The sequence below is a fragment of the Anopheles funestus genome, chromosome 2RL, assembly GCF_943734845.2.
Source record: "Anopheles funestus chromosome 2RL, idAnoFuneDA-416_04, whole genome shotgun sequence".
Taxonomy (NCBI): domain Eukaryota; kingdom Metazoa; phylum Arthropoda; class Insecta; order Diptera; family Culicidae; genus Anopheles; species Anopheles funestus.
In genome coordinates this window covers 64,845,937-64,870,784 of record NC_064598.1, presented here as the reverse complement: position 1 = coordinate 64,870,784, position 24,848 = coordinate 64,845,937, and the positions used below count along the sequence as shown (strand labels likewise).

The 24,848-nt window shown below is 41.6% G+C and overlaps 1 protein-coding gene across 3 annotated transcripts in view; it reads left to right on the top strand.

Moving 5' to 3' along the window:
• The window catches only part of LOC125760843 (cyclic nucleotide-gated cation channel subunit A), a 97,958-nt gene that overhangs the window by 58,578 nt on the left and 14,532 nt on the right, over window positions 1–24,848 (top strand). The window contains exons 4-10 of one of the 3 annotated variants that reach the window (XM_049421371.1): window positions 12,579–12,824; window positions 16,088–16,250; window positions 20,001–20,269; window positions 20,353–20,623; window positions 21,136–21,254; window positions 21,363–21,557; window positions 21,646–21,856. In XM_049421371.1, coding sequence (XP_049277328.1) covers window positions 12,579–12,824; window positions 16,088–16,250; window positions 20,001–20,269; window positions 20,353–20,623; window positions 21,136–21,254; window positions 21,363–21,557; window positions 21,646–21,856 — 1,474 coding nt within the window. Of the gene's footprint in view, window positions 1–7,725; window positions 9,073–12,578; window positions 12,825–16,087; window positions 16,251–20,000; window positions 20,270–20,352; window positions 20,624–21,135; window positions 21,558–21,645; window positions 21,857–24,848 lie in introns of those variants that run through there. The other 2 variants (XM_049421372.1, XM_049421370.1) reach the window with 2 other exon arrangements.

The following is a 24,848-nucleotide window of genomic DNA, read 5'->3' as shown; positions in this document are numbered from 1 at the left end:
TTTAAAATAATTTAAGAGTTGTATTATAATTAGTTTTACCGTTTGACGGACGTTCTGCTATTTTTTGCCAACAACCCCCATCAACAAGACGTGACAAATTTACACTTGTTATGGCACAACCCTCATTTGCCAATGGGTTGTCACAGCTAGTGTCAAAACAACCGATTGCGATAAAATTGCCTGACACCGCTATTAATTGGAATCCATAAATTAATTATCCACCGATTTGTCCAGCAAACACATACCACCATCAGTTGCAGCTGCAGTCGCAAAAGTACACGCACTAAGTCCGCACCGGTTAACCCAGACCGAAATGTAGTCGCAGGTAGAAAATTATGTCTAACATCGTCTCTCCCCATCGGGTGTTGCTTGCCACCTTCACAGTTCGTTCGATCGCGCTGATTGGATATAACATTTTATTACATCTTATTTTCCTACCATCATTGGTGCCAATTATTATTGAACATCAAGCTCGTGCGTCGCCTCTCTTGCCAGTTCATGCCGCATGGTTTCATCTTTATTCGAGACGATCGATTCGAACAAAACAAATACACCTCAAACACAGAGACTTTAGTCTAAAGTATAGCTAATTTTCTATCCTGTTCTGTCACTGACTAATATTTGAACAACAGAATACCGCCTCTGAAGCACTACCATACCTACGCAAAAAAGAATTCACCGACAGGAAACAACCCGACGATGGCTTCCGAAAGTCACGCGCTCCCTTTTGACATTCAATTGTTTGTGCCTCTTTTTGTCACAGAAAGGGATACCGCAATTAATGGCTGCGAGAAGCAAGACGAACGAATTTCCGATCGTCTTCCTTCATTTCCCTTATCATTGAAACTCGAGTGCTTTTCAACCCTTTCGTTTCTTACGATGTTTTGTTGTTCGGTCGACTACATTTCGATCCCTTGTTCATTCTAAGAGTGATTAAGAATTGTGAACGGTACGGTGCGGAATTGTTTGGAGGTGGCAAGACATAATAGTTTCTTCTATTCGGTAAAGTCTTACGTACGAAACAACCTTCCCTACCTACACACACACACAGCCAAAACACCTGTTCGAATGCGCGAATAACAACGCACTTAACGATCGGATCCATCCTGTCCGCTCCGCCATCTTGGTACACCCACATCCAATCAGGCCACACAAGGTTCCCAATCCGCAAGGAAGGTCGAATATGCCATCCGGTGGCAAGGAGGTGAAGGAGGTTTTGGCCGTTACTAATACCGACAATCGGACAGTTTGAAGACGCCACCTCAAAGGTTTGCGGCGGACGAAAACTACAACAGCTAACGTTAACAACGCGACAAAACGACCGCGCCACAACCAAACGGAGCTAACGGCGAGGAAGATTATTTGCTTAAACACTGCCGAACGGCAGGGCCGATTCGATTGCGTTTGGCGACGACCATTGCGTTCCGTCGCCTGCGGGGCAATGCAATTCATTAGTTTCACTTTCGGCGCGCACTTGAATGGATCACCTGTACGGTAAACAGTCAGGTGTATAAATTGCAAACACGCAGCGTTGGAAAATGATAGTTTAAAGTCGAACATTTTTATTTAGCGTATGCGATCGAGAGTGTTTGTGAGGTGAATCCTGCCACGTGGGAAATACAATTGAAATTGCTTTAAACAAAGTGGCGCTTAAAGAAGATCGCCCCATTATTTCTGGAGCATTTTCAATATAATTTTTAAAGTTAAAATTCGCGTAGTAATGTGCAGTGAAAGTAGTAGTTTCGTGAAAGTTCTAGTATTAAATATTGTGCTTTTGTGGGTGTGGTTGTATAAGTGATATGAATTGTATTTCATGCTGAGGTGATATGACAAAGTTGGAATGTGAATATTATCCGCAGAAGATTTAGTTGCCTTCCATTTACTACATAGTGTTTGAATCGTATTACGAGTGACGAGTAATTTATCAAGAGCTTAAAACTGCTCACTAACAAGTGATTTATGTGGCACCATGTTTGATGTGCACTCCAAGCATATCAAAGTTATGCGGCGATACATTTTGTGGTGGTTATATTCAATTATCCTTTTTTTTCCTCCGAAATACATTGTCTGTTAAAGAGTGTGAAATTTGTTAAAAGTGTTTCAACAAATGTCGGCTGAATAAAAAAAAACAATCAACTTCATATCACACACTAAGTAATCGCTAGCAGAATCGTGTTTCGTGTTCGGAAATGTGACACTGTTGGCAGAATATAAAGCCGGCCTGGCATGAAGCGAATGTCTAAGTGATAGTGATTTACGGGCTAACGCTTTTTCATGCTGTTCTACATTGCTTCTAGCACCAAAATTGAAATTGAAACATTGTGCCATCGGACGGCATGGGTCCGATTAAGCTAGTGGGCTTTAGAGTTTAAAGGGAAAAAATACAACAAGTGAGACGAGAAAGCGGTTGTAGGAAATCATTTTCCAGCCTGCCACCGAACGATGGTTGTGCTGCGGCGAGATACAGGGTTTTTCTATTCAGTTTAGACTAGCCGCACACTTTTTCCTACTCGGCGCACTTGATTATTAGCAAGCACCATGTTTGTTTGCCTACCTGCGTCAAAAATAAAGTACGCAGAGCAGGAAAAAGTGTGCGGCTAGTCTAAACTGAATAGAAAAACCCTGTAAATGAAAACGATTGTACAAGCTTGGTGTGTGGTGAAAGAAGAAAGTTTCCAATGCAATGAGTCGCCCAAACGAAACATTGTTTCATTAATAATTGTTTCAACATCAGCTCACTAAAGTGAAGCTAAATGCCGTTCCACCAAGAAGGGGATCGGTACAGGTATTCTACTGTACAATGGTGAAGAAACAATTTATGTCACCGGGTACACTCCATTGGTCCGGCTGACAGTGCAGTAAGAACGGGACAAGATTTTTTTACGGAAACAATTAAAATTTATGATCTACCATGACAGTTTTTTTTCTGCTCCGTGACAGAAATGAAAACTTATCTCTAGTTTCTCCTTTCTGTCGGACATTCTTGCCTTCTTTCCATTCACTGGAAGGCATGTCGCTAAAAAGTTGCTCCGCAGTAGACATGCATCCGAGGAATACAGAATGGAGAAAGGCTAACAGTAAGGTAGCTGGATGATTTGTTGCTAATGAATTCTATCACAGGCCAATCCTTGGCTTGGTTTGGTTTGGCTCAAGGATTTTGAAAAAGCAATCCTCATCGACCAACTTCAAGAGGCACTTTTCAGACGTCAACCCAGTGCAGTGCAGTAAGTGCAAACAAAGTACAGTTTTGCTGGTGTATTTGGCTACGATAAGCGTTCCGGTAAATTAAGCAAAATCGGAACAAAAATTAAGTTGCACCATTTGCGCAGCAAATTACGATGCAAGTTTAATGCATCTTCTTACGGAAGTTGGGAAGCAAAAACTGAACGTCCAAAAGGCAAAGTTTGGCTGCACGAAACTGGCACAGTTCACAACAAAGTAATAAAATGGTACATTTCTTTTTTGAATCGTACACACCGGGAGACAACAATTTAAATTCCATTCTATGCCATCTAAATTATAATCGATTTAAAATCGAATCATGTACATACGAATCATCCGTAATGACGGACGCATTTCTGGAGCCGAAGTAAAGATAGAGACAGAGTTACGTGCGTACAATGTGCTTCTACGCTAATGCAATCGAGATGTTGAAAATGTCGGTCAACATTTGCGCTAAATAGATTGGGCAAACATTTTTACTCTAGCCAAAGTGCCGGAAGTTTGTTATACGTACAATTGTTTGAACTTTGTTGTTGGTAGTGTGTGCTGATATTAAAGCATACTAAAGGAAGAAATTGTAGCGTAGTTTATTATTTACATACATGTTTTGTGCTTTCATAATGAGAGTATTTCAAGAAAACAATTATTGAAATGTATGTTTAGCGAAGCGAAACCATCAGAACAGAATATGTAGTAAATATCTCGTTTAATTATGCAATCCATGTTACTCACATGTCCGGGAAAGGCAACTAAACACTTATGTTCTCAAGCTTCCTTATGTCAACGATAAGTACATTATTATCAGGGCAATTTTTTCCCTTCCTGTTGGTACACACAATTAGCAGGAAAATCAATCACCACTAGGAAAATACTTATCACGACATTTCGGCCAAATATTTGCACCTAAAGCCCTGTTTACATTTCGTACGGCCTTTTGTCAAGATGCTTTTGTGCGAGCAGCGACACACGCGCGCGCGCCATTCTTGGGAAAAGCGTTCATCAAGACCACCATGATTTATTGCAATTCGATCGTAACAGTGTTCCATGGACCAATACATACCCGTGGTAGAAACGGTGTGTAAATTTGAGCAATTCACTGAGATTAGGAAAGTAATTAATCAACTTGAGAGCGTTGTTCAAGCTGTTTGGGTTTGGTAAGAGCTTTCGTAACTCCCCGTACCGCAACTCCCGATCGTATCGCAAACACCATCCGGTACACCTTCACACATCGAACAACCGATACACGATCCTGGCCGGGGTGAAAATCGTTAAGAAATCCATCTTTTCGGTCGACAAATAGCTTCACAAGATGGATTGGTTAGTTTTCCTCCGAATATGATTGTGTCAACAGTTTCGAGCAGAATAAGATTGAAATGAGTGGGATGTGTGTATGTTGGTGGAGCCATTTTGTGCGAGTTCTTTCGATTGTTGATCTCCCATTTCGCTCGATATTTGTATCTGGAGCTGGTATGTGCTTGGTTCGGTACGGTTTGCAAGATAATCTTTCAGATTGATAGAATCGTTACCAGGAAAAAATCATCACGGCAAAGATTTGTGGCAAACATGTGCATGTGTTGAATGTCGAGGGGTTGTACAGTTTTTTTTTCACTTGCCCACGATAATGTATCGTAAACTGTCATTCATGCAGCCTCTTTTCTTGTGCGTCTTTCAGAGACGTATACAGTCCAATTTTACCCATTTTTTGTTGTTGAAAATATAATATCATTTGTCATGATAGTATCTTTAAAACTGATTTAATTGGAAAATGTTTTACAAAAATTATGCTATTTTTTCGTCGATCACGTTTTATTTGTCATTAGACATCTACTTCCTAATTCGTTTCTAATATCAAGAATAATTAAGTTTAATTTATTAACTATTGTTCATACCGAAATGTTTCAAGAAAAACTCATTAAGATTCCTGGGACTAATGCAGATTTGAGGTAATTTTGTTAAAATTTGTCGCTTTTCGTCACCTTATCAGATACAACCACAAACCAGAATCATTTGAATGCAACGCTGTACAACTAGTACTTCAGAAATTTTAAATTGAAGAAAGATTTCTTTCTCCACAGCAAGATAACAAAGCAGCGTACCTCCATTTGCACTACGAGCTTGTGGTTCGCAAACGTCTTGACCTGGTCATGAAGAGGAAGGAACCAAAAAAAAACCCTCCTCCAGCATATTGTTAGTTGCTTCAAACTTATCGCTACCGTAACGAAACTCATCACCACAACCGTGGGGCAACATTTTCATGTCTAATCACATTGCGAATGCTATTCATGTTTGTTGGCACTGGTCCACTGGTTGGATGGTGTTGTGCTCCATTCTCCATTTTTCGAGCCGGTTTCTACACAAACACCGTCCGAACGAGCTTGCCAATGGCAAACAGGTATAAAACGGACCAACGTGTTCGGTGGACAAAAGAGAGGCGGAAGCTGTTGCGGACATCCCACAGAACAAGACGACGAACCGTAACATAATGCAACGCAACATAAATTGACAATCTTACCTTGTCGACAACGACGTGATCATGTCATTACGCTAGCGAGGTAGCAACTCGCTCGGACAGTGTACACAGCCATACGATCCTGCCTGGTAGGAAGTCGATTGTGCTGCCAACGCTGCTGTACTCACCTGTTTGTCGACTCTCGGTTGCAGAACCTAGTAGCGCCATCGTGTTTTACTGTGCTCGATGTTTGCTAATGCTGTTCGGAAGTGGAAGCCAAAGAGTGTCCAGTTTATACGACATCAGTGTCGGCGCAAAAAAAAGTATATTTTCTACTATATATATTCATAGAATGTTGAGATATTGGCCGAGCACAACATGGTGTGAATTCTTCTAATTTAATTCTAACTCCGTAACTGAACATAAGAGCGTATGAGCGTGAAATTTTTTATTTGCAAATGATAAAACTTATGCTGCAAATCAGTTCGTTTAGCTTTGCAGATAGCAATGGTTCTACAGCGAAACACGTTTAAATTGTGATTGTTCTCCATGATGGCTTCCTGCTATGGTCATCTACAGAAAAGAAAACCATCAAAACTAAACATTTACCTTTACACAAACTCCTCCGTCCGCAGGTACACCATCGTCAGCTAGAGCTCCCCGTCGCTTATCATTGGCCACTCGATAAAATATGATTGAAAATGAAAAATACAATAAAATAAAACTTTACGACCATTTGATTTCACACAAAACGTCAATGATGGCGTTTGAATGGGTCTCCATTCCTGATCACGGAACCACGTTGTCCGTCACTCTTTCTACCTATTCTCCCTTTCATCTGCCCGTCCTTTTTAGCCTCTAAATTCCGAACCAACGGTTGAAGATGGTCGTTGCGCGGTTACGGTGACATTGAACGAGTGTTTCATCGCTCCGATTTGCGTTATGTCCAGGGAGATGATTTTTACGAACCGCGGATTAAGGCCCTGCCATTGCATTGCAAAACCAAAGCGCAACGGTGTGTGCGTACGCTTGCAGCATGATGGCTTGGGCAAATAATAAAATACGTTTTTAACAGCCATCCTACCTACGCTACCAGATGAATGATGGAGATGAAAAATAAAAGGGTAAAATGATAAATAAACAGCAACAAAATGGAATGTCCCACGATGAACATTTTCGTAGTAATGTATTTTGATTCATGCTGCTATCGCCGCTATCGGTTACCGGGGACTTTATGAGACTGTCACAACAAAGAGACACAATACACCATTAGCAATTTGTGTCAATTTTAATGTTTATTGGTTTATTCTACCTTCCCATTCTTACGCGTTTTGACGCATAGTGCCCGTAGTCTTATCATTCGTTTGCTTATGTTTCGATGGCGGTAGCATTACTCTTGGGTCATTGAAATCAAATTGATCGTTGTGAAATTTTAATTGGCTATATCGTGGTAACAATTACTAGCCTCTTCAATGTGCGCTAAATTTCATAGTTAGAAAATGTTAGAAAATTTATATGTGAAAATTTTTATCTCTATGTTACGATATAAATTCAAATCAAATGGGATGGTGGGTTGTTGTTGAATGAAAAGCTTTATATAATATTTACGTGAAATGTTTAATATCGTTTGAACAGTTGAACAAAACAAATTAAACTATTGTAATTTGAAAAGCCTTCGCTTTTATGTCTGACAAAAGATCTATCAATTCGTAAGCAAGAATTCGTTTATGATAAAATGTTCTATTGATACAAGTTGATGCAAGTTACGCTACTGTTCTCTAATTTGGAGCAGACTTAAAGTAGGTATAAAAACTTTGTGTTGTAAATTGATAACAAATAAAAATTTATGAAAAGAGATGGTAAAAGGGGCGGCCCGGTGGTGCATGTGATAAACGGCGCCAGTCCACACGGCCGGACCGGGTTCAAATCCCATCCGGACCGTCCCCCCGTAGCAAGGACTGACTATCCGGCTACGTGGTAAAATAAGTCTAGTAAGCCAGAAATGGCCGGCGTGACCTGTAAGGTCGTTAAGCCAAGAAGAAGATGGTTAAAGATTATGAATTTAATTGCCATATTTTGAAAATATTTATTTGAACTATGATGCATACATACATTCACCATAAAGTCGCCATCCAAAAGTATGCAATAATTTAGTGGAAGACTTTCGAAACAAATTAAATTATCGTTTAATGTCAATGACACCTGCGATCCAGATTAAATACTTCTAATGATAATTCTCCTCCAAGAAAAAAAAAACACTCTTAAACGAAAGTAAACCCAAGCCGCGATAATGTCGTCGGTACAATCAAATAAATATATGCAGAACCGATAACTGCAAAATTTAACTGTCTTTGTCAACAATTCAAACAAACCACCATCTATTGTTGTTACCAAGCTCTTCGAAAAGGTTTTTTTTACATAACGTCCTATAGTTTGCTACTTCATAATCGTAATGGTTCATTGAAGCGACTCCTTGAAGTGGTCCTTTCCATGAAGAGAACCATTTTCTACTCCGTTTGACGTCAGCTCGATTTATCGCCTGCCTCTGTGCCCAGGCCCGACAAAAATCCAACCTAAACCATGCTTGTTTAAGTTGTCCACAGAGCAAGCTTCCCGTCGCCGGTAAAACCTAAGAAAATGGGAAGAACAACAAGAGCTTTACTCGTGGAATTCAAAGTGATTTGGCATGCAAATGGAAGGAGGCATAATCACTAGGCAGAAATTAAGCGTGGCGAAGACATTGGTGCTATCAGTGACTTTTTTTTCTATAAGAAGTTTGTTGTTAACATTCGGCATCGTTTGTGAAGCAAAGTGATGGAAATATTTCAAGATAATTACCTAATTCGATGGCGTCTTGACGAAGGTTTTTGGGAAATGGAAATCACTCTTAATGGAACCTACGGCAGGATTTAGACCACGAGCGAATCTTCTTGTGGTTGGATTTATTCATTTTCCTTGAAGTTTAAGAATGTGTTGTAAGGGTAAGAAGTCATTGGTTACTAATAAAGTTGAAGATTTTAAAGTTATGCTGTTTTACCGTTTATTAACAAAAAGTGTTCTCTAAACTTTTCACTTCAATTCAATAGCAATGAACTGTACATCGGTATGATATGAATATATGTACGACAGTGACTTTCGGGACATGTAAATGTGATATCCTGCAAGAATATTCATTGCTACAGAAAAGAAGGAAAAAACCCCTGTGTCCTAACTAGTTTTCCGATTAACAAAAACTATCGGACCGCGTTCCGATAGATGAGTTCCGAACATCAGCAGTACAAATAGCAGTGTGCCAGCCATAGTGTGCCAAAATTATCACGCAAGCAGAACCATCCTAATATACTTACAAAATGGTGCAACGGATTGACATATCAACCATTTCCGGAGGCGACAAAATTCTGGTATGAAATGTTAAATTATGTGTTGGATTCATAGTTTGGTGAAACAAACAATATTTATAAATTTTCTAGTGGTTTTAGGTCATAAGATTATTGTATATCAATTTAAAAAATTATTGATATCAAGCTTGATATCAAGTGATGGCATAATCTGTTTAATCTAAATCAAAATACGGATGTTATTATAGTGCCTTTTCTCACACTTTTATAATACTAATTCCTCACAGAACGACCTCTTGTTCTGCAGTGAACAAGAACAAGTTGTTTTTTTAATCTGAAGTAGCTGAACCTTATGCCAAATATCACTTATTAAGCCAAAACCTCTTACACTGATTTACGCTGATACTAATGGGTACTTTAAACGAAAAAACACAGTGATTAATAAAGATTAAATTTGAATATTACATCGAGTGTAATAATTACTAGCAATTAATGCATCACTCAAAAGCACACAAATCAAGGCTCATAAAATCTAAAAACTTTGAGAGAATAATATGAGGAAATGAAATCAAACCAAATGTAATACTCCCTACCGTTGAACGAGTTTTCCGTTGCGTCTCAAAAGCCAGCCTCAGCAGATGCTACACCCAATGTAATCCCAAAGGCAACCCATTTAGCTGAGGAAAACTACCGTACTTGTTGTACCGTGCCGAGTTATCCTACCCAACCACACATTCTATTGAGCGAGCAACAAAGTTCGGGAACGGATCGTTAGAAGTGATCAAAGTTCATTGCCATCCAATCACAATCGTCCTCGATTCGGGCTAGGAGTGTTTGTAGCACGCTCTCATCCACTAACGCCCACCTTAACGTGGCCTTTAAGCGAAATCCTGACGAAAGTTCGACCATCCCGATCGGAACTTAGTGTGTATTCGCTTAATTAAAAGTTTACCGCACTACAAAGAACACAAGACGGCCTAATTGATTAAATATACTCTTGAATGGGAAGTTACTTACAAGTTACTTCAATGATGCGCTATCGCTAAAGTGGGCGCAGCGTTAAATTTAGTAATTATGGCTCGTTAGAGGATTTTTACACAATTTGTGTGCATTAAGAAATTAGAATAATGTTTTGAAGTAATTTTAAGAGGTTGATAAAAATACTCCATAGCAATACAGCCTATAAAATCTTCATGGAAAAAAAATAAGTATACTCTAGTAAGATGGAGATTTTCATAGATAGATCCAAGGATTTATTCTGTTTTTCATATCTTATGATTTCTTTATTATACTGAATATCCTCCCTCACCTTCCTCCATTCGACTTCTTTTTCAATGCAATTTGTTCAATGGAACCATCTGCCCAACGATCAATCATAATTGCAACGAAAACATTAAGTTCAGCAACATATTACAGCACAAATTAACAAAACGCTTTAATGAGCCAAGAAGTTGTTGGTTTATCGATTTGTTCGCTTTGAACGCTTTTCGCGTTTGATGCTGTTAGGGCTTCCCCTGTCTTACCAAACACTTTTCCTCTTGTCTTACGGTGGGTGGCATCGTAATCAAACTTAATTGAGCGTGCCTAATCAGGTGGGCGCAATTAGGAATTACTTTATCACGAGACGCTTTTGTTGATGGTGACATTTGCTTCGGATTCGCTATTGTTGATGGGTGTGTGAGGGTTGAGAAGCGACGAATAATTATCATTCGTTTTTTTTTTTCATTACTTTACTTCACTAATCGATTAGAATGGTTATGGTTTGCTGCACATTATTTTCCTTTACTAAATTCTTCTAACAGAGATATTGCACGATTAAGAAAACTGAAATATATTCAAACGTTTTCAAATTGTTCACCGCAGTTTTGTGTGAATAGAACCATATTTGTACGAATGTAGTTTCCAACGAAGATGAACGGTAACCACGACCTATGCCATCGTCAAATATGAATCCACAATAAAATACCTCGTATGTTTCAAATTCCTCGGATTCCGTGTACATTTCGTCTGATATCATATTCCATATCAAAGTATTGGGTACAGGGCTGTAAAATTCCTTTGAATCACCACACTACGCAACATCACTCAAGGTACCACGAATAGCGACAGTGCCATTGTGAGATAATACTTCTCGCCGGAAACGACACGTTCGATTTAAGGGTCATCGAAAAAGGTTTTCCATCTTCTTCCCAAGTCATTCCCTCTCTCGTTAGTGATAACCATCCCTACACATGCTGAGCATAGGTGACATTTCGCTTCATGTGGTTTCGTGCAGTTCTCAAGACCAATTATTCCGGGCACGTCTACCGATGGATATTCGAGGTCGTGCGGTTAAGCGGGAGTTTCCAGGCCCACCGAAAAAAAACACACACAAACCTAACGAGAGCAAGGTGTTAAGGGTGTTGGCTTCGCATGTAAAACATGTACATTGGACTAGATCGAATTGAAGACACGTACTACCAGTTAGCGTATGGCGGGCATGAGTGAAAAGAAGGGATTTATTATTACGCCCAAGGCGCACTGTGTGTTGAAGGTTTACTGTCACGTACCAATTTTTCAGACACAATTCAGTAGAATAAATTTTTAAAGTGTTTGTGACCTTCATAATTGCTTGAATCAGTAGATTAAATATAAAGTGTATTCTTGAAGTTTTGCTTCCAAGAATATTTTCAAGTCGTTTAAATATTTTACTCGAAACTAAAAGAACTATTAGCCAACATTTTGAAGAGAAAAAAAACTGTTCGAAACATCTACTATCGCAAACAACCAAGGCTCTAAAAGCTTTTTGTCGTCTATCGAACTTCCAACGCTTTGAAACCAATTTTCCCTATTACATTGCTAACCGAGAAACTGACGCGTTTTATTATTTAATGACAAATTCCAAATGGGATATTTTTAAAATGCCACTTGATCGTTTTTTGCACATTCGAACGAACATTCGGATGTCAAAATGATAAAACAAATACCAGAAAAGCCTATCACAATCCTCCTTCTTCTCAGAGATCGGACCGAGTCCGATGACAGAAACGTTCCATCATCCGTAGAGGCTACTAATGCTGGTTCGATTTTGCCATCATGAGTTATATTTTATTCAATGCACTCAAGTGAAAAGTACGTCCGATTGTGGAAAGTGGGGTAATGAAGAAAAAAAAAGAAAAACGGAACAAAAGAAACACTGGCAAGGCTAACGAAATTCAGTTTTATGAGTCAATTGCGCCAGCGGAAGTAGTGGCGCTCATTGTTTGACGATAAATTTCATCAACGTTCCACTTACCCTCTGTGCCGTGCCGGTTCAGTGTCTCCTGACAAGGCCAAATCGCGTGCTGTCCTGTTTTGTTGAGCTTTCCCTTCCAAGTCGATTAAATAAATGCCTCCGAGTGGGACACTCGAGCGAAGCCAGCGAACGACAACGGAAACAGTGATACGATCTAAACGAGCGAAAAGATGAACCATTTCCTTTCATCCCATTACCTCGCTGCTACTACTGCTGCTGCTGCTGTGTGGCATGGCTAGAATTTTCTTGACTCATTTTCTTCCCTTTTCATTTCATTTTTTATACCACTTTCCAGGAACCATCCACCGGCCGACGGGGCAAGCTTTCCTCCTTACGCCGTTCGCTGAACGCGCTCCGCTGTAGGATATCGAAACGAGGCCGCTCGAAACCACCCGACCAATTTCTGGACAAATTTTCCGCCGCATCCGCCACCTCCGATACCCGGTTGCACCAGGCAGGCTGCGTTGCGCCACAGGCTGTCCCTTCCGATGGGGTGTGCAGCCGCCTGTCGGTCGATCCGTCCCTTCCGTCGCACTATCGGGTAAGTAGCAAGCGAGGCGCAATTGATTCGCAACGTCCTCACTACGCTGTACAACTTTAGGTTTTACTGCCCGTGAAGTTTACCATTGTCGCGTTCGCTAATTGTGAGTTTAATTTTTATTTTTTCACTCCCATCAACACCTCCATAGCTCATTAAACGCTGTAAATGAGTAACAGCCTGATTGCTGTCATTTCAATTAGAAGAAATCTGGTTAATTGGTTTGCCACTCGACCATTGCATCCGATTGAAACGAAATGAAGCAAATGTTGTCTTTTACTTGACAGTAAGACGTTGAAATTAATTGACGTTTCAAATTCACCAAGTCCAAAAACGACCGTTGGGTCTTTATTTAGTGTTGATTTGGAGATGATTTATGTGTAAAAAATGTGCAATTATAATATCGACGCTTTTCTTTTTACGATCATTTGAAATATCTCTATTTAAACAGATTATAACAACAAATATATACAGAGAATTAGAGTTCATGTATTAAATTTGGGATCATCTCTAGACTCCAAGTTGAAAAGACAACCTTTTAAGTTGAATTGGAATGTATTGAGGTGAAGATTCTTCCCACTGTATTCTGTTCCTGTTCAAAATAATATTGTGTCACAACTGAAATATCTCCAATGTTCGGAAGGTTGACAAGTGTGTGAGAAGAACATCAACATGTATCATCCTATAAATTAATAAAAATATATTTTTATGTTTTTTTTTTGATATTCTACAATTCCCATTATTTCGGTGGTATTAAAAAAGTTAGAATCATTAAGTTTTAACTACGATAACAATGTTTTTACAACTTAAAATACAAAAATCTACAACATTTTGCTATTGTACGATGGATAAGAAATAATACCCAAGCTATGCTAAGGAAGAAATTCTTTGTAAAACATTTTTCATGTAGCATAGTGTTGAGGCACTGTGTGTGTTATAAAGACGATGGTCCTTTGGAGATCATATTAATCTTGCTCATTCATAAGACGCACAACAAAAACGACCCTATAAAACACAAAAAATGAGAGTCATTTTTTCTCCAATGCAGTTGTACCGTCCCTCTCATCGTTTGTCTACAGATCACTATTAATTTCGTCTCAGCAATACAGCGCACAAGCAACGACAAGCTTGCCAATTGTAGAAAAATACCATCAGCCCTGTGAAACCTTCTGGCCAACGTTAGCCAGAGCACATTCGTAACCACGGCAAAGGATGTCCGTTGCTATTCTTCAGCAGCATGCAGCGTTTCATCCTTTTCTTTTGCGAGTATTTATCGACCGGAACACCTATCCGGTACGAGCGGACGTGTAGTTCCGCTGTAGGCCCGGTAACGCCAACGAAGCGTATAATGCCGATTTCCGGATTTCAGCGCAACACCAATGAAATCAAATGATGCCTTCGTATCAATTTCATGCTCGCTTGAATGGATCGGTGAAGACGCTTGTACCGTCCCTGCCAGATGTGAAACGAAATCTTATTAATCTTACAAGACACATCATACAACAATGGGATAAATGACTCAAGGTTGTGATAAATACATGTAAATGTTATTCACTTCTACGCACGTGAGGACATATGTTTTATAGTTTTTCTTATTTTTCCAACTTATAAGATATGGAACAACCTAACAAATAATTAGGTAAATGATTAAATGATTAATACTAATTATACGACCGGCTAATTTTTTGAGTGCATCTTGACTGAAAGAAAAATTTCGAAAATTAAAAAAAAAGATTATCAAACCTGAAAATTTCTTTCTGCATCGAAAAAACATGATCCTGAAAAATCCTCTTAATCAATAGCAACGGTCAATATTATGATTACATGAATACCTTCCACACCTTCTACTATACAATGATTCCATTAGCTGTTCGGAAAAAAAATAATAATACGATACTCAGTCACGAAGCATAAAGCTGAGTAAAGTACCACCCCAATGCCCAAACTCCATCGCGTCGTTTCCAAGCAAACGCGAAAGCGCTACTAAAGTTTCCCGGATACCTATGGTCCGGGTCGTTATAAAGGTGGCAGGAGTGCGAAGATTTCCCTCGTTCCGAAAACATTAGCAAATAGGAAATATTCTCAACAAACTCATCGACATTGATGGCGGCCTGTTCGGTGGTGTAGAACAGTGTGTATACGGTTTGGTGGTAAATAATGAGCGAGAATTAAGTACCCTACGGCTTAGTTGGTGCTCCTTGGTCGACGGGCTAGGCTCAAGAGGACTCTCACTGGGTTTGCGGTTTTGCCAGCTGCGTAAAATGCTATCATCTGTAACACGGCACGGGGCCAACGCGTAGATGGGGAAGGTTTTTGAAGTTGACTTGCTCACTTGTTTGTCTGTTCGAACTCAAGAAGTCAAAACATTGGTCCGTGTTTCGGTACGGTGGCTTTACACTGATGCGAATACACCCGGTAACGATGGTACACGGTAGGGGAAACCCTATTTGCGTAATAATATTGCAACCCACAGACACTTGCGTTTGCCAAACATTTGGAATGAAACATCCAACGGATGCGAAAACTGTTGCCGATCGTTTGATAGGATGCTCCACCTAACGCATCCAATTCGGAAAGTCTTGGAAGTGCCACAGAGGCTGTGAGAGAAGCCCGAAGAATAAGGATTAATGTTAATGTTAGATGTAGAGGCATGATGGTTCAAGATTCGGCTTATTGATTAATCATGCCAAGCTCGTAGGTTCGCGTTCCGAGTCAATATTATCCATTACGTACATGGCGATTGCGGACGTGCGAAATGAATCGTAATTGAGGTTCATTAACCGTACTGACAGTGAGCGATAGTAAAAATTTGGGAGATCATAACCTAAAACATTACATTAATAAAAACATTATGAAAGGATTATTCATATTTCGAACCTATATTTCTAATCCATCTAATCCATCCATTGAAGTTATAATTGTAACGCTAGATGATTTTCCATCGAAAATAATGTTTGTATTGAAATAAGAATTTTAAGAATATTATTTAAAATTTAATATTCTTTTTAAGTATTTAACAGCAATTCTAAAATACTCGAATTTTTTTTGTTGATTTTCGGCCAGAAAATTTCACTAAAACTCAGCATCAATGTTTTGCTCATAGACTGGTGATAATAGTTTTTATTTTATTCATTTTAATCCAGTATAAAATATCTTTTACCCCAGCAGAAGTATCTGTAAAATAATATTTAAACATTTTCCAACCTACCACTGCTTCAACTGCCTCGGTCTCATAAGATAAACACTTCTCTTTCATGGTCGTCTAGTGGCTGTCCGTCGTTTCGCTGGCTGTACTATACAATATCATATTTGTGATAGGACGAGCGGTCTTCTGGGAGCTGAACAAACAAGCCTCCGTGCTATGGTGGATCCTAGACTATCTGTGTGATTTCATCTACTTGACCGACACGCTGGTGCACTGTCATGAGGGTAAGTATAACATGAAGCAACGATTTGTGTAAATAGTCGGAAAATTACGTAGATAAAATAACCCAATAGGAATGTCTTCATCAGTTTTGCATCGAAAAAATGCATTGAAATTATCAGCATTTCATGTGCCAAAGCAGAAGGCGTTCCTTCAAAACCGTTGCAAAGATAACCTTCTTCATAAACAGTGTAATCCCCTGATGATCACCTTTGTTATGCGGTAAAATCGTGGCCAATGTTTTGCTTTCCTATCAGGCGCTAGCATCATCATTGGCACGAGGTGGAGCAAAAATCTTCATCCATCCCGTCGTTTACCGTTCATTTGCTAAAAGCTGCAAGTCTTTTGAAGCCCATAAACACTAACATCCCACAGTTTCAACGTTGCCTCTCCGCATCGTGATACTGCAGGGGAAACCTGCACGTATGTTTCATCCATTCGTTCACTTCGTTCCAGGCGTGTTGAGAAAAGTTGGACAAACCACAAAAACCCCTTCCCAAACGGAGGGTGTATGGAACGGACTGTAGGAAGCTTATTTTCGTATCGCAAAGAATGTGCATGGGGAAAGTACACCAAAATTCCCCGTTCGACCGCAGAATGTGGCATAACTCACAAATTATCTGTAATCTCGATGGATCTTGCTTTAATTACCGCAACAGCCATCATTCCCACGACCAGTGCGCCCAGTAGCCTAGCGTGGGTACGTGGGCGAAGGCGTCCGGCATTTGGAAGAAGCTACATACTTCCCACGGACGACTTGGTGCCGTATCTACCGAACGAGAATGTCACGGAAATACTTTGCTCATCGGTTTGAGATACATTGACAATGCGCTACCGGAAGCACATTTGTGCCTTTTTGTCCTGTTTGCTTCCGACTATGTTTTGCCCATCGTTAGACTTTCGATTGGCGCACCCAGCGAAGCTTAGCCAAACGAACCCGAGAGGCAAGAAAAAGTTGCTTGCCTTTGAAAATTATACGAAAACTTCTCCATTTTCAGCAACAGTCCTGGCATCTTCAACATGCCGCGCACTTCCATCAACCCCCTAGACAATATGCGAGAGACTCCGGTGGCCTTTTGTACGTTTGAACGCCCGAACGCTTCCTGCATCCGCAGCTTCCAACGACATCCGTTCAGTGCTGGAGGATTGGCCGGCAGTCCCCGGGGCCGGATCCAAGAATTTGTTGCTTAAGCTAGAAAATAGGTTAATCGATCGCCGGGCCAGATAATTTATTTCCTGCTGGCACAAATGTTCCCGCCCGTTTGCACCATTTGCTGTTGAAGCGCAATGCTGGAGACAGGACACACTGGCTGACAAGGAGCGCAGCCAAACCATGCCAACTCCGGAAGGTCATGCCGGATTCTGGATTGGCTCGCGTTGCAGAGATCCTCTGGCGGAAGGATCCGACATTGGCCTGACTTAAATGCAGGCAACTATTGTTCTACCGCCACCATCCGAGCTGAACTGCCCTTCACCGCAAGCTTTCGCTTGTAAGGCTTTCTTCGAAGATTAGGAAAATGAGATTGGGTTAGAGCCGAACAATGTTGACGTCGGTTAGTTTCCGAGTAAAGACGCCCGAAGTTGGCCTCTCTTTCTAATGCTGTCTTACTCAATCCAAAGCAGATGGAAACGAGTGATTCAGATGCAGGGGAGAACAAGGTGTAGCGGAATATGTAGTGATTTGTGGCGGTGGCCTCCCCCTGAAGGGGTTTTCTTCGATTGGTACCGGGCTTATACGTAGCATAGGTACGAAAAAAACCTTCCACTAGCTACTAGGTAAAGGAATGTTGTTTTAGTAGCTATCAGACGACATCTCCAGCTGCTTACCGCTTACCCAAGCGTACGGGCATATGTAATTGTTTTTCCGATCGTTTTCACCGAATGGTTTGAAATTGTTTTTCCTGCCCTTGAAATGCGATATCGATTTGTAAAATACTTCGGACGTTTTATAGTGTTTACATATGACAAACGTTTGGATGAAATCGTCCCGAGTGCATCATCATTGTCGGGAGAGTTTCGAACTTTTAACGATTTGTATGGTTTCTCAATCGCAATGCGTTGACGAAATAGTATTTAAAGGGCTTTACTAACAACTATTTTTCTCAAAAAGTTGTTTTATGACGTACCCCGAAACATTCTACTGGACCGGAGAAATCCATTCCAAATCGTAAAAGAATCTGTGCTAAAATACGAACTATTTTACTAATAAATTATATAAAGAAGCATTCCACTGTATAAAGAAGCATTCCAATTAAACTTTGACGATCGTAGGCATATGAACAAGTCGTAAAAAGGTCGACCCATCATCGATGACGCGTCTCAATGATGCGAAAAAGTCTCCAATTACATACATGACACAGCCCAGGCTAGTTGGCACGAGCTAAGCTTTCCCTTTCAATGCCTTTCCGGTCACACCCGTCGATCTTTCCCTACTTCATGTTTCGTTTGCCGCTTCTTGTACAACAAACAACCAACCTCAGAACCGAAGATGTCTTGCTTACTTGATCGAAATTAAAATACTACACGCAGGGGCTTTTCACATGCTACATGTAAGTGGGGAGTAAACAGGAAAATCAATCAATTTATGGATGTGGCTCCCGTCAAACATCGACCCCATGCAAAAAAAAATCCCGGGCGCGGTAGCATATGGAGAGCAGCCTTTTGTGACGCACGAGATATATTTTATTGATTATCCAATCGTCGAGTTTGGCTTCCATGTTCCATCCCTGGCAACGGGAATGGCTTTAGGCGGGACCAAACCGTTAACCCGACCGTTAGTCCCGACCGGATCGTCAAGCAAGAGGTGGTATGAAGAGGTCCTCACCCTGGAACGCAAGTCTTTTACCACCAGAGTCGAAATACTTTGAAAACGTTACAACGCTCATATATCCCCTTTAACCACTGCCACCTGCTCCTGGATCTAAGTCATCTGTTCGAAAACTAGAAATAAACCAGTAAAATACAATCTACCCTAAATCTCGTCATTTCCCGAGCTTGTGCTTCGTCAGAAATAGCATAAATCAAATCAACCCGAAATTCAATTCATGACAAGGATGGTGCACGGCGATAGTGAAGGAAGCAACAATTGACAGACTTCAAGACAGCTACGCCAACGAGCAAAGCGATGTGATACATCAATGCGGTAGATCCTGTAGCTATTAGGAATTGTTTTTTTTCCTTACATTTCTGAGAGTTCACTGCAGCGGCTTACACTCATTGTGATTGAAATTCTCACTTTGATGACAACAATTTCCCGAAAGGCATTCCAGTACTTGAAGGATTGGGTGACTTCTTCGGGATGCAAATGAAACGAATGTGTCCCAAGCAGCTGGAATTTCAAGCCATTCTCAGGGAAGTCAATCTTTACAGTGGCGGGTTGAGTCAAAAGTTAACCTTGGAAATGATGGTACATGTTAATGCTAATGTAAAGTGGATATTTCCATACGAAATAGACACATTTCTTCAGCTGATCTCCATCAAATATTTTTTATGTCTTATGATGCTTGGACATCAGAAATAAAATGATTCCCATCAGTTGAAAATAACTGAATTACTAGGTTATCTGTTGAATACTGAAAGGGTTTTTCAATCCGAAGCAACACCGAAAATCCCTTCGCCGGAACTTGTTCCTGCAAAGGAATTCTATTACTGAAACAAAGAACTTCGGTTGAACTCGTTTACTTACAGATTGGACCCTTTATTGAGCGTGAATTTATACCAAATATCCCATCAATACCATCTTTACTCTTCCACAGGGTACTTGGAACAAGGGCTGTTGGTGCGAGATGCGCCCAAGCTACGGAAGCACTACTTTTCCAAGCAGCGCTGGTGGCTCGACATCGTCTCGATGCTGCCAACCGATCTGGCCTACATCTGGTGGGCGCCGAGTTCCTGTGCCGCCACACGGCTGCCGTGTCCAATTATAGTTAGAATTAATAGGTTACTGCGTCTTCCAAGAATGTGGGAATGGTTCGATCGTACGGAAACGGCCACCGGCTATCCGAACGCCTTTAGGATATGTAAAGTGAGTGTGCAACGACCGTATCCATCAACAAGCGGTTATCTAACGAACGCTTCCAACTCTTATCCCGACCGGGCGATTTACAGGTTGTTTTAGCTATTTTAGTACTCATCCACTGGAATGCGTGTCTGTACTTCGCTATTAGCTACGCGCTCGGATTCAGCACCGACAACTGGGTGTACAACATCAATGGGCCCAAAAATCTTACCCTATCGCGGCAATACATTTACAGCTTCTACTGGTCCACGCTTACGCTGACCACCATCGGTGAGACGCCAACACCGGAGAACGATGCCGAGTATCTGTTTGTCGTAGCGGACTTTCTCGCCGGTGTTCTCATCTTTGCCACCATCGTCGGTAAGTACAGCGAAAGAGTTTTGGAGAAGTTTTGGAGCCGATTTTGGGAGAATTAATAAACTTTTCAAATTACAATTAATGCCTACAGATATCAACAAATTTGATAGAAATTTAATTCTCGTTTAAGCATTTTCAAGAATCTCTCTTTCACCTAAAATTCCTTCACATAAAGGCAACTGCTTATTTTAATTTGATTTTCTACTTGGTAAATAATTATTTTATTCTTTACATAGCACAATTACTATAATCTTCTCCTATCTTCAATATAGCTCAAAGCACTATAACATTCGATTTCGATGAGGTGGCATCAAAATCTGATACCCTATCTCTAACCGTCCCTAAAATCAACGCGAAGATCAATCACTCTAGAAGAAGCTATCGAGACTAGAACGTTCCGTCGGTCTGCTCGTAGTTTTTTTGCTCCCATTACATTCACTTGCACCGAATTCCGTTCGTGGAAGTTTTCCTACTCAACTTACACCTATCGCCCATGCTATCGCTTTTGCCCGTAGGAAACATCGGTTCGATGATATCCAACATGAACGTAACACGGGTCGAGTTCCAAAACCGGATGGACGGCGTGAAGCAATACATGGCCTTTCGGAAGGTTGGCGGTGAGCTAGAAGCTCGGGTACGTACACTAACCGTGGGAGACCGTTTCGTCCTGCTTATGATCTTTACATTTTTTGTCACCCACCGAACCCACGATGTTGTTTGGATTCTCTGTATCTGCCCACAGGTCATTCGTTGGTTTGCCTACACTTGGGCGCAAAGCGGTGCACTGGACGAGGAACGCGTGTTGGCTGCCCTGCCTGACAAGCTGAAGGCCGAGATTGCGATACGGGTACACATGGACACGCTGCGGCAGGTCCGCATCTTTCAGGACTGTGAACCGGGTCTGCTGGAGGCGCTTGTGCTGAAACTCAAACTGCAGGTAGGAACGCAAGAAACTGAAGAAGATCTAGAGCCTGTGTGTAGACATGTGGAGTTAACACGAAATATCCACTTACTTTCGCTCTCAGGTGTTTAGTCCTGGTGACTACATTTGTCGGAAGGGTGACGTCGGTAAGGAAATGTACATCGTGAAGCGTGGAAGTCTTTCGGTGGTTGCGGACGATGGCATTACCGTGTTGGCTACGCTGGGCGCTGGTTCCGTGTTTGGAGAGGTGTCGGTGCTAGAAATTGCGGGCAATCGCACCGGAAACCGTCGGACAGCTAATGTGCGATCCATCGGTATGTACTAATTTTTACCTTACAATAATTTTTACTTAATTTTTTAAACAATCAATATTACACGTCAAAAGTAAGTGTGGAAGCAAAGGCCAAACGATTTTAGCTTTGTTGAGCGGGTAATATATTATCATATATTTTCCTACTTTTTACAAATTTGGCACTGTCTTCTTTGGCGTTCTAATTGCTTCTGACCTAAGTCTAATTTTTCTCTTTCCGCATTGCTCCTCATCTGCTGCATTTTTTCCACTTCCTTATAAGGGCATATCTTTGCGCGTGCTGCGATTTGTACCGACACTCGGCACACGAGCGTGGCACGTTGACCTCACGTGCCGATCCCTGTTACGGAGAGATTTGTTCGCTCTCTCATCCGTGCGATGTTTTTCGATTACCGTTTAAGCAGGATCGATCATCGCTTGATCGATCTTCCGCTTCTGTCATGTCGCTTTGACATGTTGATGTCGTGTCAACATCCCCCCTCACGTGAATCCATGCGGTTTGGATTCACTAACAAACAAAGTACACGACTATCAACCTACTCTCTATCAATTTCGGCTTCAACCCTGGCTAATTTTACTACTGGCCGCTTCAACCGTTTGCCGTAAGCAGTCCTCACTATAGCCTGCCTGACTCTTCCATCAGAACCAGGGAAGATTTCTTCCACTTTGGCTCTCAGCCACTCTTTACGCGCCCCTTCCGTTACAAACACCAATGACCCAACTTTTAGTTGCTCTCCTTCATCGATCCATTTGCTTCGTCGATGAAGATTAGGAACATACTCTTTCAGCCATCTATCCCAGAAGTGATCAGTGAGTTCGGTGGCTCTTTTGTAGCTACTTCTTAACGCTTCGGCCGGGTCTGGTAGAGTACGAACCAATTCCTTCTTCCCGGTAGAGGACCCTAAAATAAAGTGATTAGGTGTCAGCGCTTCGGAATCCGAAGGCGCTTGGGGCATGTAGGTTAAAGGACGAGAGTTTATGAGGTTTTCGGATTCGGCTAGAACGGTCAGCAGTATCTCATCGTTCAACCTCCCACCGTCGTTTAGAGCGTTCATGGCCTCTTTCACGCTTCTAACCATCCGCTCCCAAACTCCTCCCATGTGTGGTGCTGAAGGGGGATTGAAGCGCCAGGTGGTGTGTGAGTCGGTAAAGGTTTCTGCACTCGAGTAGTTGTTTGCTGCTATTTGCTTTTGCAGCTCGTTGTTTGCTCCGATGAAATTTGTTCCGTTGTCCGAGTATATCTCTTTCGGCGGACCTCTACGACTTACGAACCGCCGAATTGCCATGATGCAAGCTTCCGTCGACAAACTGTGAGTAACTTCTAAATGCAACGCTCTAGTCACCAGGCATGTAAAAACTGCAACGTATCGCTTCTCCTTTCTTCTCGCATTGATGACTTCTAATGGACCCAAGTAATCTATGCCTACCGTGCTGAAAGGACGGATATGTGGGGTAAGTCTCGCTTCAGGTAGGGGTGCCATTCTGGGTGTACAAGGTTGACACTTTCTTATTTTGCAGTGTTGACATTCTTTCATCACGCTGGAAACGTAGGCGCGTAAGTGCTTGATGTAGAACCGCTGTCTCAGCTCATTCACGACGGTTTCGCGATTGGCGTGCCCGAATCGGTGGTGATAATCTTGTACAAGGAGCTTCGTTACAGGATGTGCTTTCGGCAGTAGGATTGGGTGCCGCGCATTGTATTCTATTTGCCTTGCTCGACATATCCGACTATTCATGCGCAGAACACCATTTTCATCTGCGAACGGTGCTAGAGTGTACAAAGGGCTGTTCTTGTTCAGCTCTACTGGCTCATCTGGTTTGCCCCTTCGGCTAATGTCTCTCAATTTACGCACTTCTGATGGGTAAAACTCTTCTTGCGTGTATCTCCACAACACGTTTTCGGCTTGTTCATATTCCTCGGAACTCAGAGGGGTATGCACAGAGGGAATATTCTTTTTAATGCAGGCTTGCTGCATTTTGGTTGCCTTCAGTGTTAACAGGTGTAGCCCTTTGACCTTTCGTCTGCAGTTCGTCACAAAACGAAGTATGATGGCGATTGTGCGTACCAGAACGCTCCACTTAGAGAAACGCGTAACGTCCAAATAGAGCCGAACATCTTCGGCAGTTAAGTGCGACATCACATACCCACGTCGCTCCTCTGTTGTTGTTTGGATGGGTTTCTGCGGTGGCCACGCGCTTTCTGGGTTGTATAGAAAAGGTGGACCTTGTAGCCAAATCCCATGAGACTGGATAACTGTCTCCTTACACCATTTGGTGAGACAGTCTGCTGGATTCTCTTTGGTCGGAACGTGTCTCCAGTGTTTTAGCTCCGTTAGTGTGAGTATCTCGCCAACTCGGCATGCTACAAACTGTTTAAGATCCCTTGTAGGCGAACGTATCCAAGACAGGACCACTTCGGAGTCTGTGTGGATATATTTTTGGGAGATTTCAAAGTCCAAACTCTCACTTACGGTGCGCATCAGCCTTGCGCCGAGCAAACCCGCTTCCAACTCAAGACGCGGGATGGAAAGATGTTTCAGTGGAGCCACCTTACTCCTTGCCATTATCAAACTACAATGGACATTTGCACCCGATTCCATACGTAAGTAGGCTACGCAACCATATCCAAGTTCACTGGCGTCTGTGAACACGTGCAGTTGAATATTGTTGTAATCAACTGTAGTAGCGCAAGAGAAGTACCACCTAGGAACGCTTAGTTCTTGTATGCCAGGTAACAATCCGACCCAGCGTTGCCACTTGCGATACTCCAGGTCACTTAGTTCCGAGTCCCACTCTAAACCAGATCGCCACAGATCCTGCATGATGATGCGACCATGGATCAATGCTGGAGCTAATAGGCCAAGCGGGTCGAACAAGCTCATAACGATTCTTAGCACTATGCGTTTCGTTGGTCTTCGCTCACCGCTCGCGTATGGTTTTAAATCGTCTTGCCAGTTGGTAGCAAACTTTATTGTGTCCGTCGATGTATCCCAAAT